The following is a 14,598-nucleotide window of genomic DNA, read 5'->3' as shown; positions in this document are numbered from 1 at the left end:
CTGTACTAATGCTAAAAACCAAAGTTTTCACTCAAGCAGAAGTGCATTAAAATGTGTTTTACAAAACAGATGCAGTTTTCAAAATTCAGCCTCATAGGGCATTTAGAGGTTTTATTGTACAGTAGTTCTGCATTAAAGTTTTGTTGTTCTTCCCTTGGCAGTTTCCTTCTGCTCCTTTCAGCTTATAGCTCAAGTTGGAAGTGACTTATTGGGCCATGAGCTTTCATTCACAACTACCCCAGGTATTCTCTCCCAACCCAACCAGTCCTTTGCCAAAAGGGCCACAGATTGCGGCTCCCTCCAGAACCCAGTGGACATGGACCCCAAGTCTGACCACCCGGTGCTACCACTGAGCATTGGCCGACTCCTTTCCCCAGGGGCTGACGATGCAGCCTCTGCAGCATTCCCAGCCCATCCAGGGAGTGGCAGCCTGGGCAGTTAGGCCGATGGCTTATTCTTCCAGCACGGCTGACTAGAGCTATGCTGAACACACCCGGGATCACATCGCACTGCAATCCTGGGCCTGCAATAGAGATACTAGGTGGGGAGGAGGAGGCGGCAGTGGCAAGGAGACTGTTTTTATTTTATTATTTTCCAGGGAAGGAGGGAGGGGGTACATAAAAATAGACACTCATTTCCCTTTGGAGGGGACTCAGCCAGAGGTCTTTTTAAAAGTTTTGGGAGTGAGGAGAGGGAGATGTGGCCAGGTGGCCTGCAGTTGAGGCTTTTTTGTAGGGAACACCATTTAACCAGGTATCTGTTGAAAATATCCAGTTAAGTGATAGACTATCTAGCCACATAAGGCCGGATAAATTTTAGACCTAGCCAGACAGTGTCAAAATCTGAAAATCTAGCCAGTTAGGTTTAAAGTTAACCAGATAACTTGTCCCAGATATTCAGTTGGATAAACGCCCCACTGAATATCCCTGATTTAGTTATCCAGCTAGCTGTATCTGGATAACTTGTCTGCTCGCAGGTTTACGGATTATTGGTTCCAATATGGACAGAGCCCAGCATACCCAGAACTAGCCCCATTATTATGACAAACATAACCTTTATCACTTGGCAAGCTGTACCAGGCCACATTTTACTGTTATATGCCCTTGAAGGGAATATTTCAATATGGCCAAAATTCTGGCCACCCGGACCAGAGGTGAACAGCTTTAACACAGCAAAAATCTCTCAGGGAATGCAGAGCATCTGAGAAACAGAACAAAGTCACTTCAAAAGCTGCGTGGAGACACAAAACATGCAGCACATCTGACACTTAGTAAATTATCTTATGACCTGTAAGAGTCTGGTTTTCAAATGCATGTGCTGCATGAACCCGCTGAGTTTATGTGGCTGTCCCCTGATGCCAAGGGAACAACCTTGCTCTTTGTAATGACCCAAACTATACCACATACTTTCATCCAATTGGTTCAAACTGTGTGATGTCATTTACGACATCAGAGCCAATATGGAACAACTGGATGCAGCGAGCCAGAAGGAAATATGTAAAGATGCTGCATATGAACCTGGGGCTCTCTCTTTTTAGGGGTTCCAAAGCTCACAGCTCTTTGGATAATTCTGCTGGTAGTGCAATAAAAAAAAAAAAAAAAAAAGAAGTAGCAGCCCATTTTCTCCAGGGCTAGAAGGCTACTGCAGTAAAAAGGTCATTTGTGTCACTGCCCTGAACATGGCTCCCACCTGGGGACTTTCAAAAAGCAGCCGCACAGTAACAGAGGGAGCATGCTAATTATTACCATGTCTACAATGCCAAGACCGCATGCTATGTGGTTGCTCTGCGGTCTCTGCACTGCTCAATCAGGAGACTCACTCATGCCCGTGAAACACCAGCTGCGACTCCTCAGCAATCTTCCAGACTCGCACAGTGCCATCCCTCCCACCGGCTGTGACACAGCGCTCTCGGCTCAGGCTGTCCAGTCCAGTCACCACGTCCTGGTGCCCAAACCTGCAATCCAGGAGAGGGTACAAATATCCAACCATCAAGATTCCACCACAAGAGTCATTCACATTCACCTCTACCTAACAAATAGCTCCCGACAGAGCTGCAGCAGTCTAGAAAAGACCTATCATGAGCCCTTTGAGACGAAAGGTCTCAATGTTTATATCTTGTAGGAGAGAAGCAAGGGGGGAGGTAACAGACATTCAGAGCAAGCACTTTCAGATAGAATAAAAGTTCCAGAACAAGGGGGTTCGGATGTAAGATTGGAGACTTAGCAGTAAAGAAGCATTTCTTCACAGGAAGAGTGGTGAATACATTCAATAGTCTCCTAGTGGAAGCACTGGTGATAAACATGGTATCGAAATGCTAAAAGCTATAGAGCATAGGCAGAAATCCCCTAGCATCTGTGACGTTGCAACAGGAAGAAATTAGGCCTTCTGGACATTATCCATCTTCGAGCCCAATGTTTCTCAACAACATTACCGCTGGTGGATGAGAGGGACATCATTTGTTCTCAGCTGGGCATGGTACACCTCTGGTTTGTTTAATCATTGTGCTATTCTGTGATGCGTATTTTTAATGCGTTTCGGATTAAACTAACAGATGTGTTTTGTCCGATCACTTAGTTTTTCTTGAAATGCCACATATTTTACAAATTGCACCAGGGGTATGTAAACTTATGAGCACAGCTGTATCCTCTGGGATGGACACACACCATCAGGCCCCATCCCATCCACTCAACACTGGAAACTCAATAATGTTGTCAAACGCTCATGGGCAGTGCTAGGGGAAGAAACATCTCACCACAACAGTGCCCCCTTCCCCCAATATCAGCTCAAATCCCTAAGCAGTGCTGGTCCTTACAGAGTTTCTACATAGGCGTTCTCCGCCACATTCCAGACTTTGAGGGAGCGGTCATGGGAGGCGCTGTACAGCTGGTAAGTGCCTTTCCGAAACGAGAGAGCCTGTGTAGGAATAAAGGGAAAAGAGGGTGACTGATGAAATGCTGTCTCTCCCACAGTCACTACCATAACTGAACCAAATGCTGCTCTGACGACATCTGTTAGTCTCCAATCATCTTCATACTAATGCCATCACTATTTAAGTGTGTGCTGCCATCTGATCATGGCTTTTAAATGTCTGAGATTTGGTGCTCTAGTTTTATTTTCAAAATGAAATTCACATTTATCACAGTTCAAAAAGCCATTTTCAGAATGGCAAGTGGCAATAGCCTGCTTGGTCCTGTGGACGTTATCAGTCACAGCAATGGCCAGGCCCAGCTTTCCAGGATTGCACAACTTCTCATATCTCAGCATCAGAGGGAAACAGAAAGCAGACACTGGCTATGGCAATGACCAATATCTGGCCATTGCAGAGATTTCAGTCAGAGAGTGTGAGAGCTTTCAGAAAAATACATTTTATTTTTGTAATGTATTGTATATGATGTATGAATATTTAGGTTGGGCACTTCCTCCTCCTCTGGATTTCCAAATCAATACCAGGGGCCTTCATTCACAGCTATGGGTTTTCCTCACTCTTTACCTAGTCAGTTCTTTCAGCACCAATACTCAGCTAAGGGCCACTCACTACACATCCCTCTGAAGGCCAGAAGGGGCACAACTTGAACTCTGCTGTCACTGGTGTACAATGCCTGGGACTCTCCTGGGGGCTGTGATTGCTGCCTCTGCAGCATCCCAATTTCGGCTAGTCTGAATCGTCAGCCCAGGTTTCAAATCAGCAAATCAGAGTCTCTCACATGGCAGCACACTGCACTGACCTAAATTATTTACTAAAGACTTTTAGCCCGCCAGCACAAAAATATCGCTCGTAACAAGTAACAAAAAAAATCACCACATAAGATGCACAATAAAAGTGAGCATAAAATAAAACACTACAATTTATAACAATTAGGACAGGTACAAAACCAAAACGAACTAAACACAATAGCGAAAAGTTACATCCAGCTTTACAAAACTATTAAATTCTATAGAAATATGGCAACTGTCTTGCAAAGGCATTCACATACCTAAAACACTGTTTTAGGCACGTGAAAGGAAAATTGGTCCTTACCTGCTAATTTTTGTTCCTGTAGTACCACGGATCAGTCCAGACTCCTGAGTTTGGCCCCCCCTCCAGCAGATAGAGACAGAGAAGTTTTAAACGGACTCCGTCCTATACCCCTGAGGTGCCACCTAGAGTCTGTCAGTATTACACTGTACCCAAGCAAAGAAAAGTAAACTAGTACAACCAAAATTACCCTCCCTCGTAGAGCAGAGGGAATGAAAACTGGTAGCATGAACGAAAACATGCCCATTCTCTTACCCTTTGAAGGTGGTGCATTGAGGGATGAGGAATAGCCTAGTGGTTAGAGCAGTGAACTATGAACCAGGAGACCAGGGTTCGAGTCCTGCTGTCACTCCTTGTGACCTTGGGCAAGTCACTTTACCCTCCATTGCCTCAGGTACAAAAACTTAGATTGTAAGTACTCTGGGGATAGAGAAATACCTACAGTACCTGAATGTAAACCGGTGTGATATCTCAATTGAGATCAAATGTCGGTATATATTTAAGGTTTTTTTATACCGGCATTCAAGATAAAAATCACATCATGCTGGTTTACATATGAACAGGAGTGAATAAGTACATCAACTAGAACTATCGTGCAGGAAAAAGCAGTTACAAATAACAAGGAATGATGAACTGGGAAAAGATGGAGATAAAGGAAAGAGATTAGTAATGGCTAAAAACTATGTACAAGGAGACTGAGATGAGCTGCTTGTTTTAAATATGTAGAAGGTGAAGGCATTAGTTTGAGTCAGGGAAGGCTTGCTTGAACAGCCAAGTCTTGAGTCTTTTTCTAAAGGTGGGGAGGCAGGGCTCCTGTCTGAGATCGGGTGGGATGGAGTTCCATAACGGTGGACCAGCTGTAGAAAGGGCTCGATCTCTTAAGGTGACAAGTCTGGTTGTTTTGGCGGGAGGTACTTGGAGAGATCTTTTGTAAGCATCTCTGGTAGGTCTTGAAGAATTGTATATCTGGAGAGGGATTTGCAGGTCAAGTGTGGTGAGTTGATGGATGATTTTGTATAACACAGAGATAGATTTGTAGATGATTCTGAAGTGTATTGGTAACCAATGAAGATCTTTTAGGATAGGAGAGATGTGGTCTTTTTTCCTGGTGTTTGTCAGTAAACGGGCTGCTGCGTTTTGTACCATAAATATCATCAAAATGCATTGAATAAATCTGCAGAATATGATCAACCAGAGTTCCACCCATTTCCCCATGGGTGGAACTCTGGATTGATCCGTGGTACTATAGGAACGAAAATTAGCAGGTAAGGACCTTTCCTTGTACGTACACAGATCAGTCCAGATTCCCAGGAATCTGAGAGATCCCGCTCTCGCTCGGAGAACACTGGCACCGAAGGAACCAGGCTCTGGGGCCTGGACATCTAGACAGTAATGCCTAGCAAACGTGTGCAGAGACTTCCACGTAGCTGCTCGACAAATATCCTGCGGCAACATCTGCTGACATTCCGCCATGAAGTCGCCTGCGATCTAGTAGAATGAGCCTGGAGACAGACTGGAATCTGACGGTCCTGAACTAGGTAAGCCAAAGCAATACCTTCCTTCAGCTAGCGTGCAATGGTGGCCCTTGAAGCTTTCTCACCCTTCCTGGGACCACTCCATAGGACAAACAGATGATCCGAAAGACGGAAACCATTCAAGACCTCCAAATAATGTATTAGCACGTGTCCGACATCCAAATGTCTTAACTCCCTAGACTCGGAAGTAGAAAAATCTAGGCCCGCCAAGGACGGGAGCTCCACTGTCTCATTCAAATGAAGGACTCACTACTTTTGGGAGAAAGGAGGGAGCCGTTCGTAAAGAAACTCCTTCATTAGAAATCCTTAAAAAGGGCTCCCGACAAGATTTATTTATTTATAACTTTTTTTATACCGAAGTTCAGGTAACAGAATTACTTATCACTCCGGTTTACATTATAACAAGTAGAAAACAATGACAACATATGTCTTACAATGAACAAGGGAGTGAACAACTTGGATAATATAACATAACATAACTAGGAACAGTAGCAGTATGCACTATTAGAGCGAGACTAGCACATGGGGAGGGAGGTTTGCTAATGGGGGGGGGGGGGGGGGGGGGGAAGGAAGATAAGGCCTGTAGCTCCGAAACACACCGCGCCGATACGATAGCCACGAGGAAAACGACCTTCAATGTCAGATCTTTCAAGGTCACCCGCACCACCTTCTCAATCTCTGCCTTTCAAAAGCCATGCCGCTAGACAAAAGTGATCTACCTCAGTGAAATAAAAAATGGGACCTTGTCGCAGCAGACTCTGGGACGGATTAAATCTCAGCGGGCCGTCTACCACCCGATTGAGAAGGTCCACAAAACATGGGTGCCTCGGCCACTCTGGCACGATGAGTATCACCTTGCCTGAATGAGCCTTGATGTGGCGTAGAACCTTGCCGACCAATGGCCACGGCGGAAAGACGTACAACAAAATGTCCTTTGGCCAGGGATGCACCAGAGCATCTACACCTTCCACTCCTGGCTCTCTTCGATGACTGAAAAATCAAGGAACTTTGGCATTGCGATACGTCGCCATCAGGTCCATCGCGGGGGCCTGGACCATCGGTTGCACAGGAGACTGAAAGCCTCAGAGTTCCCACTCTCCCGGATCAAACTGGTGGCGGCTGATAAAATCGGCCTGCACATTGTCCAGTTTGGCAATGTGAGAGGCTGTTATCCTGTACAGGTGCTGTTCCACCCAGCTGATTAAAAGTTGAGCCTCCATCGCCACCGGACGACTCAGAGTTCCGCCCTGACGATTGATGTAAGCCACAGTCGTCACGTTGTCAGAGAGAATCCACACTGATCTCCCATCTACTAAGGGACCCTCATGAGATTGTGGGACTCCATCTCTGGCAGGCCGGCACCCTCAAAAGGACTGATTCCAAGAAGATTGGCGGCCGGGACTCTGTAGAAAGGACGAACCGGCAGAACGTGAAGAGCAAAGCCGGCGATTTCCCCAAAATCGTCCGTTGAGGAAAGGATCCTCTTGTCCTGGGCCTATTCTCCGGCAACCTATGGACTTTATTTTCCCCCAGAGATTTTATCATGTCCTCCAACTGATGCCCAAAAGCAGCTTACCTTTGAAGGGTAAGGAACTCAGTTGAGTCTTAGAGGAAACATCCGCAGCCCTGTGTCTAATCCAGAAGAGCCTGCGGGCTGACACGGCAGAGACCATAGTCCTGCAACACATCATAAAGCGCATCAGCACTGCAAGCTACCACCGCCTCCAGGCGCCCTGCTTGCACCGCCTCACTTGCAGAAAGGGATGCTGCGGCTTGCAAATCCTGAACCCAGTGGAGACTGGCTCGCAGCACGAAACTGCTGCACATAGCTGCCCAGACTCCTAGGGACGAAACCTCAAAAATCTTTTTAAGCTGCAACTCCAATTTGCGATCCTACAAATCCTTCAGGGCAGTGGCTCCTGTTACCGGGATGGTGGTTTTCTTGGTCACTGCTGAGACCGCGGTGTCCACCTTAGGGACCTTAAGGAGGTCCAGTGCTTCCTCTGGAAGCGGGTATAACTTGTCCATAGCCCAACTTATCTTTAAACCAAGGTCCGGAATGTCCCACTCCTTAAACAAAAGATCCGTAACTGACATATGAAATGGAAAAGATTGAGCTGGACCCCCGAGGTCCACCATCACCGGATTCATAGCCCCAAACCACGAGTCCTCCGGGAGGAACCTCAATGCCCAGCTCCTCCAGAATGGCCGGGATAAGTGGACCTAGCTCATCCCTTCTGAACAGATCATCACCCTCCACTAAAGGCGCGTTTACTGGCTTGGTCAGCTGGAACTGGTGATCCTGATCTGCATCTGGTTCCTCACCAGGGGCTTGCGGAGGAGACTCCCCTTCATCCACCCCATCCGTATCTGAACTGTCCACATGACAGGAAAAGGACTGGAGAGGGCGTTTGGCCTTGGGGGCTTCTATGCCACTGTGTGACTTGGTACGCTTGTGGCGTGATGAAGCTCCTGTCCCAGCCCCCAGCGACAGTGGGACCTCATAGGGTACCTTAATGCCCTGGCTCTTTGCTGCTTTTCGTGCTTTGAAGGCTTTAAGCAGCAACAAAACAAAATCGGAGGAGAACGAGGAAGAAGACTCATCCGAGTCCTTCCCCTGTTCCTCCTCTGAGGAATAGATCTGCGCTGCCTGCATGTCAGCCCCCGCCCCCCCCTCCAGGGGCAGCAGGACACGGCGAAGAGCTTCCCTCCCCCAGGGCAGCCTTCTCCTGCTCCCTGAACGTTCACAGTAAGGCTTCAGTATCTGCGCTGAGAAGGGCCCTGAGACTGCCGCAGAAATTTTACCCTCCCAGGGTCCCTGCGTGCTCTAGAACTGCTGCGATGCGATTTTGCCGGAATCGGCTTCCCCTCCCTACAAGCACCCAGTACAAACTCCGGCACAATCCCCGAGCTAAATTAGGAGCGGGGCTCGAAAAAAGAACCTACGCAACAAAGACAAACCCCCTGGAGCTCGTAGGAACTGAAAAGGACGGCAAAAATGGCGTCGGAAGGAAGGAGGGCCGAAAGAGACTGCTAGACCGCCTCAGAATAAATCACCTCAGCATTGTTTTTGTCCTGTGTGTAGATCTTCAGAGGGTGAGTGAATTGGGCTCCCTGGTATCACCCTTAGCCACGGGCAGTTACAGGGCTCCCAACCCTCTGCTACCAGGTGGGATGGTCCCACCAGGACCTAACAACCCCTTGGGAGGCTTAAAGAGATTTCTTTTTTACGAAATCCTTGTGCCCTATTTTTTATTTTTTTAAGATTCCCTAAGAAATGAATACCAACAAAACTAAAAACCTAACACTAAACCCAGACTAAAGGTTTTGCACCTCCATCATCTGCTGGAGACAGAGAAATACTGACAGACTCTAGGTGGAAGCAGGTATAACTTGTCCATAGTCCAACTTACCTTTAAACCAAGGTCCGGAGTGTCCCACTCCTTAAACAAAAGATCAGTAACTGGTCTAGGACGGAGTCAGTTAAAAACTTTCTCTGTCTCCACCTGCTGGAGGGGAGGCAAAACCCAGGAGTCGACTGATCTGGGTATGTACAGGGAATGGGCTTTTTGAAAACTGACTCAGGGGTTGCACACAGAAAAAAACTGTGCAGGGAAGCAATTTCACGTGTACTTTCACGCTCACTTGAAAGGGATGTTCTGGCAGGGAAACCATTCACATGTGTACTTTTGATTAGTATTCACACAGACAGTACACATTTAAACCTATTGCCAAGCAGATGTAAAAGGTATGCGCACTTGCAGTGCAGGGCTCCACCTAAACCTGCTAATTTTTAGAGCAGACTTACATGCATCAGTCCACTTTGAAAATTCAGGCTGAATTTTGCTATTTTCTATACGTGGGCAGTTATAAAAATTATTCTCAAGAACTGATAAGTCACTAAGTCTTAATACAACAGATCCTAATCTTTATTTGCCAAAAGTCCTCAAACCACCAAGAGATCAATATTCAAAGCCTTTGTGCATGTAGCTGATTTGAATATATTCCCCCAATGAATGCATACATTATGTGCGCATGACATTTGCCTGCACAAAAAGGGGCGGAGCTTAACTTTCTCCGCTGTGTGCGTGTATTCACTACTGTCATAGTCAAACATCACAGGCACATTCAGTGGGGGATTTGTTTAAGTCCTGCTGAATATGTGGGACAAGTTACACATGTAATTGTTTAAGGATAAATTTTCCATTAAGCATACCACTGAATATTGACCTCCAAGATTTCACAACTTTGAGAAAAGCTAAATCTTTACATAACATGGCCTCTAAATGAAGAATGCTACGTTTCAGTAGAAATTATAAATAAATACATCATTACTGGGCAGCACCCAGCAGCTGAAAAATAACTTATGAAGTGCGGATAAGATTGGGGTGATTGTGAAAAAGGAAGAGCTGCTCAGAGGTAGGTTTTTAATGCCAGATGAAGAGAACTAGCTTACGGATAGAAACAAACAAACAGTCACGATGGAAGGGAAGATAAGGCTCAGGCACTTACCGACACAGCGTCTCGATGGCCTGGGAACTTGTACAAGTGGCTGCAGGTCTCAGCTGCCCAAATGAGGATCAGCTTGTTTTTATCACCCGTTGCCTGGTTAAAAAATAAATAAAAAGAATACTATTAAGATCATTCATAAGAAAGTAAAAGATACAAATGTACATAAATGTACTGGAAAACTGGTTATTACCTGCTAATTTTTTATCCTTTAGTACTACAAATCACTCCAGACTGCTTAGTTTTGCATCCATGCCAGCAAACGGAGACCAAGAAAGTTTTACGAACACTGCTACATAACCCTGAGTGCCACCTGCAGTCCCTCAGTGCTGATCTGTACACCAAACCTTAAAGATGTCTTGATTGAGAAACCTGCTGAGCCTCTGCCCAAGAGGCTGCCTGAGATCATGTCAAACGGGCTCTCAAACCATCAGGAATAGGTCATCCTTTAGCTATATACATTGAACCAACGGCCTCCTTAAGCTAACGCGCAAAAGTGGCCTTAGATGGTTGACAACCTCTTTTCAATCCACTCTAGAGTCATTAGTCTCCTTCAGATACCTCAACAAGTCTCTCCGCACCTCCAAGAGCCTAAGCTCCCTTCATGAGGGTAGGGAGGACTCCAGCTCAGGAAAGGCTGAAAGCTCCACTGTTTGAGTCACATGAAACACCAAGACCACCTTAGGCAAAACAAAGCCTGTAGCTCTGAAATTCTTCTAGTTGAACATATGGCCACTAGGAAAACAACATTAAGGGTCAAATCCTTAAGAGTTGCTCTCCTTAGTGGCTCAAATGGAGCCTCACACAAACCTCTGAACACAAGATTAAGGTTCCAGGACAAACTCTCCTTACCGGAGGATGTAAATTCTTCTCCCCCCCCCCCCCCGGGAGAAAAACGTATTACATCTCCATGAGTGGACAGAGGAAACCCCTCTAATTACCACGGAGACAACCTAGAGCAGCCACTGGACCCTGAGAGAGTTAAGAGGCCAAACCCTTCTGAAGAAAGGTCAAAATATGAGCCACCATAGCTTTACCAGCTTGTACTCATTTAGCAACACACCAGGTTTCAAAAACCTTCCAGACCTGCACATGATAGAGATGTGGACTTTCACCTAGCCTGTAACAGAGTAGTAATAACTGCTTCGGCATACCTCATGTGTCTCAAGTGCCACCTCTTACAAGCCAGGCTGCTAGACAAAAACGTGTGCCGCCTGATCTGAAAATACTGGGCACTGATGAAGAAGATGCGCTAAATGGCCAAAGCACAGCAGTCCATCCATGGACAAGTTGATAAGATTCGCGAACCAAGGCAGACGTGACCACTCTGTCCCACCAAAATTACATTGCCGGATATTTCTCTCTGTCGCAACACCTTGCCTACTAGAAGCCATGGAGGAATAACAAAAGTAGAACATCCCGAGGCCAAGGGACAACCAGAGCATCAACACCCTCGGCTCCGTGCTCTCTCCATCAAGGCATTTTAGATTTTCATTTGGCATTCTGATGAGTCACCATTAGAGCCACATGGACAACCCCACTTCTCATGGATGAGCTGCATTGCCATCTGACAGCTCCCACTCTCCCAGGTCCAATACCCTGTGACTCAAAATCTGCTTGCATGTTGTCGACCCTTGCAATGTGTGACGCTGCTATCCTCTCTAAGTGCTGCTCCACCCAGAGAATTAACTTCTGAACCTCCTGGGCTACTGCTAGACTCTTGGTTCTTCCCTGCCGGTTGATATAGGCTACAGTTGTTGCATTGTCTGACAGGACTCTCACTAACTGACCTTTCACTAAATGGCAGAAAAGCAAGTAAAGCAAGACACACTGCTCTGGTCTCTAAACCAACTGATAGACCAAAAAGCCTCCTTCTTGGACCACCAGTCCTGTGTTGACCGTCTGACAAACCACCCCCCCAGCCAGACAGCCTGGCATCAGTGTCAGTGGTAAGAATCACTCAATTTGGAACCACCAGTGCCACACCATGGTCCAGGTTGAAATGAAGAAGCCACCAAGACGAGACTTTTCCTATTGACTCCCTCAAGTGGTAGGGGAAAATGAAACTCTTCCGATAGATTCCAACAGGAGAGAAAAGCCCTTTGCAGAGGCCACATATAGGCAAATGCTCACGGCACCAACTCCAAGGTCGAAGCCAGACAGCCTAGGACTTGCAAATAGTCCCAGACTTTGGGCACCACCAGTCCCAACAACAGACAAATCTACCCCTGTTTCTCATGGGAGAATGCAGAAACTGTCTGTCACTCTGTATCGAAGTGCGCACCCAAATACTTCAGGGAATGCGAGGGAACCACGTGGCTCTTTGTCAGGTTCACCACCCAGCCAAGAGCCTCTAGCCACAGAGGGCCTCTGACTTTGCCCTGATGAGCCAGTCGTCTAGACAGGGGTGTACCAGAACTCCTCCCCGACGTAAATCTGCCGCCGCCACCACCACCACAACCTTGGTGAAAATGCATGGTGTCATTGCCAGACTGAATGGGAGAGATTGAAACTGAAAATGTCGACCCAGAACCGTAGAAGCCGCTGATGTTCTGGCCAGATGGCTATGTACAGATATGCTTCTGTCAAATCTAGAGAAGCCAGGAATTAGTCTTTGCACACCACTGCTATGACTGATATCGGGGTCTCCATTCGGAAAGGCAGAACTTTCAGAACCGCATTCACTCTAAGTCCAATATTGGGCAAAAAGTGTCTTCCTTCTTTGGCACGACGAAGTAAATGGAACATCTTCCTGTGCTTCAGTCTTCGCGGGGAAAAGAAAATTATTATTTACCTGCTAATTTTCGTTCCTGTAGTACCATGGATCAGTCCAGACAGTGGGTTATGTCCCCAATCCAGCAGATGGAGTCAGCACAAGCTTTGAGGGGGCGTATCCATATATACTACTACCCCCTCTGCAGGAGTTCAGTATCGAGTATATCAAAGCCCGAGTAGAAACCCCCGAAGGATCAAGTTTGTGGAAACAGATAATGAAAACAATTGTAACCGCAACAAGTAACTGCAAACATCCTACCAACTTGTAGGGAGCTGTGAAAAACAGCGAAAAGAAACAACTGTGAAGACACAGAACACTCCGAGCAAGAAGCAGCGCAGAGCTGAGCAGGATCAAGAACCCAAACGCGGTGGGCGTCTGGACTGATCCATGGTACTACAGGAACGAAAATTAGCAGGTAAATAATAATTTTCTTTTCCCTGTACGTACCTGGATCAGTCCAGACAGTGGGATGTACCCAAGCTTCCCTAAATCGGGTGGGGTCCTGCGAGGCCTGCTCGGAGAACCTGCTCGCCAAAGTGTCCAGAGACCGAAGAGGCGAGGTGCAGACGATAGTGCCTCGAGAACGTGTGTAACGATTTCCAGGTGGCTGCCCTACAAATTTCCTGCGAGGATACCGAGCGAACCTCCGCCCAGGAAGCCGCCTGAGAACGTGTAGAATGCGCTACGATTCCGGGTGGGGGAGTCCGACCCGCCCCAATGTAAGAAGCAGCAATGCCGGCCTTCAGCCATCTGGCAATGGTAGTCTTCGAGGCCTGAGACCCCTTCTTAGGACCGGCCCAGAGTACAAAGAGATGGTCAGAGGTTCGGAACTCATTTGTAGCCTCCAGATAGAGGCGCAGAGTGCGCTTGACATTCAAGAGACGGAGAGACTTCGGCTCTGAGGAAGAGAAGGACAGCAACTCCACCGTCTGGTTCACATGGAATGCAGAAACCACCTTCGGAAGGAAGGAGGGAACGGTGCGAAGCGAAACTCCAGAGTCGGAGAAACGGAGACAGGGCTCTCTACACAACAGAGCCTGCATCTCCGAGATGCGTCGAGCGGAACAGATGGTCACAAGAAATACAGTCTTGAGAGTGAGATCCTTTATCGTTGCGCAGCGGCTCAAACGGTGGTCCCGACAGGGAGCAAAGCACAAGGTTAAGACTCCAGGAGGGACAAGGGTCCCGTAACGGAGGACACATATGCTTGACACCCTTGAGAAAACGAGCAATGTCAGGATACTGTAGAAGAGAGCCCCCATCGCTCAACAGCGAACCAAGGGCGGCCACCTGAACCCGTAGTGAATTATAGGTGAGCCCTTTTTCCACCCCCGCCTGTAGAAACTGAAGGATCTGAGGTACAGAAGCCTTAGCGGGTCTCGTGGCCTGGCTGGTACACCACAGCTCGAACACCTTCCAGACTCGAACATAGGCCGATGTTTTTCGTGCCCACAATAGCGTGGATACTACCGAGGCGGTAGTATCCACGCACCTGGAGGCCAGGTAGCCCCGACGCCGGAGGCGGCGCCTCTCAAAAGCCAGGCTGCAAGACAGAAGAATTCTGCCTGCTCGAAAAATACCGGGCCCTGATGTAGGAGCTGGGGGAGGTGCCCCAGCCTGATTGGCCTGTCGATCACCAGCTGTAGCAGGTCCGCAAACCAGGGTCGCCTGGGCCATTCTGGGGTGACGAAAACCACGGTCCCCTGATGGCTTTCTATTCTGCGGAGCATCCTGCCCACCAGGGGCCATGGTGGAAAAGAAAG

The 14,598-nt window shown here is 47.5% G+C and overlaps 1 protein-coding gene across 1 annotated transcript in view; it reads right to left on the bottom strand.

Annotated features, from left to right (window-relative positions):
* RRP9 (ribosomal RNA processing 9, U3 small nucleolar RNA binding protein) overlaps window positions 1-14,598 on the bottom strand; it is a 59,113-nt gene that overhangs the window by 17,349 nt on the left and 27,166 nt on the right. Inside the window, exons 8-10 of the mRNA XM_029599521.1 lie at window positions 10,063-10,155; window positions 2,813-2,913; window positions 1,820-1,954 (exon numbers count right to left, since the gene is read on the bottom strand). Coding sequence (XP_029455381.1) covers window positions 1,820-1,954; window positions 2,813-2,913; window positions 10,063-10,155 — 329 coding nt within the window. The remainder of the gene's footprint in view (window positions 1-1,819; window positions 1,955-2,812; window positions 2,914-10,062; window positions 10,156-14,598) is intronic.

This window comes from Rhinatrema bivittatum, chromosome 4 (genome assembly GCF_901001135.1).
Source record: "Rhinatrema bivittatum chromosome 4, aRhiBiv1.1, whole genome shotgun sequence".
NCBI lineage: Eukaryota > Metazoa > Chordata > Amphibia > Gymnophiona > Rhinatrematidae > Rhinatrema > Rhinatrema bivittatum.
Note: the sequence above shows the minus strand (reverse complement) of the source record. Positions and strands in the feature narration are given on the sequence as shown.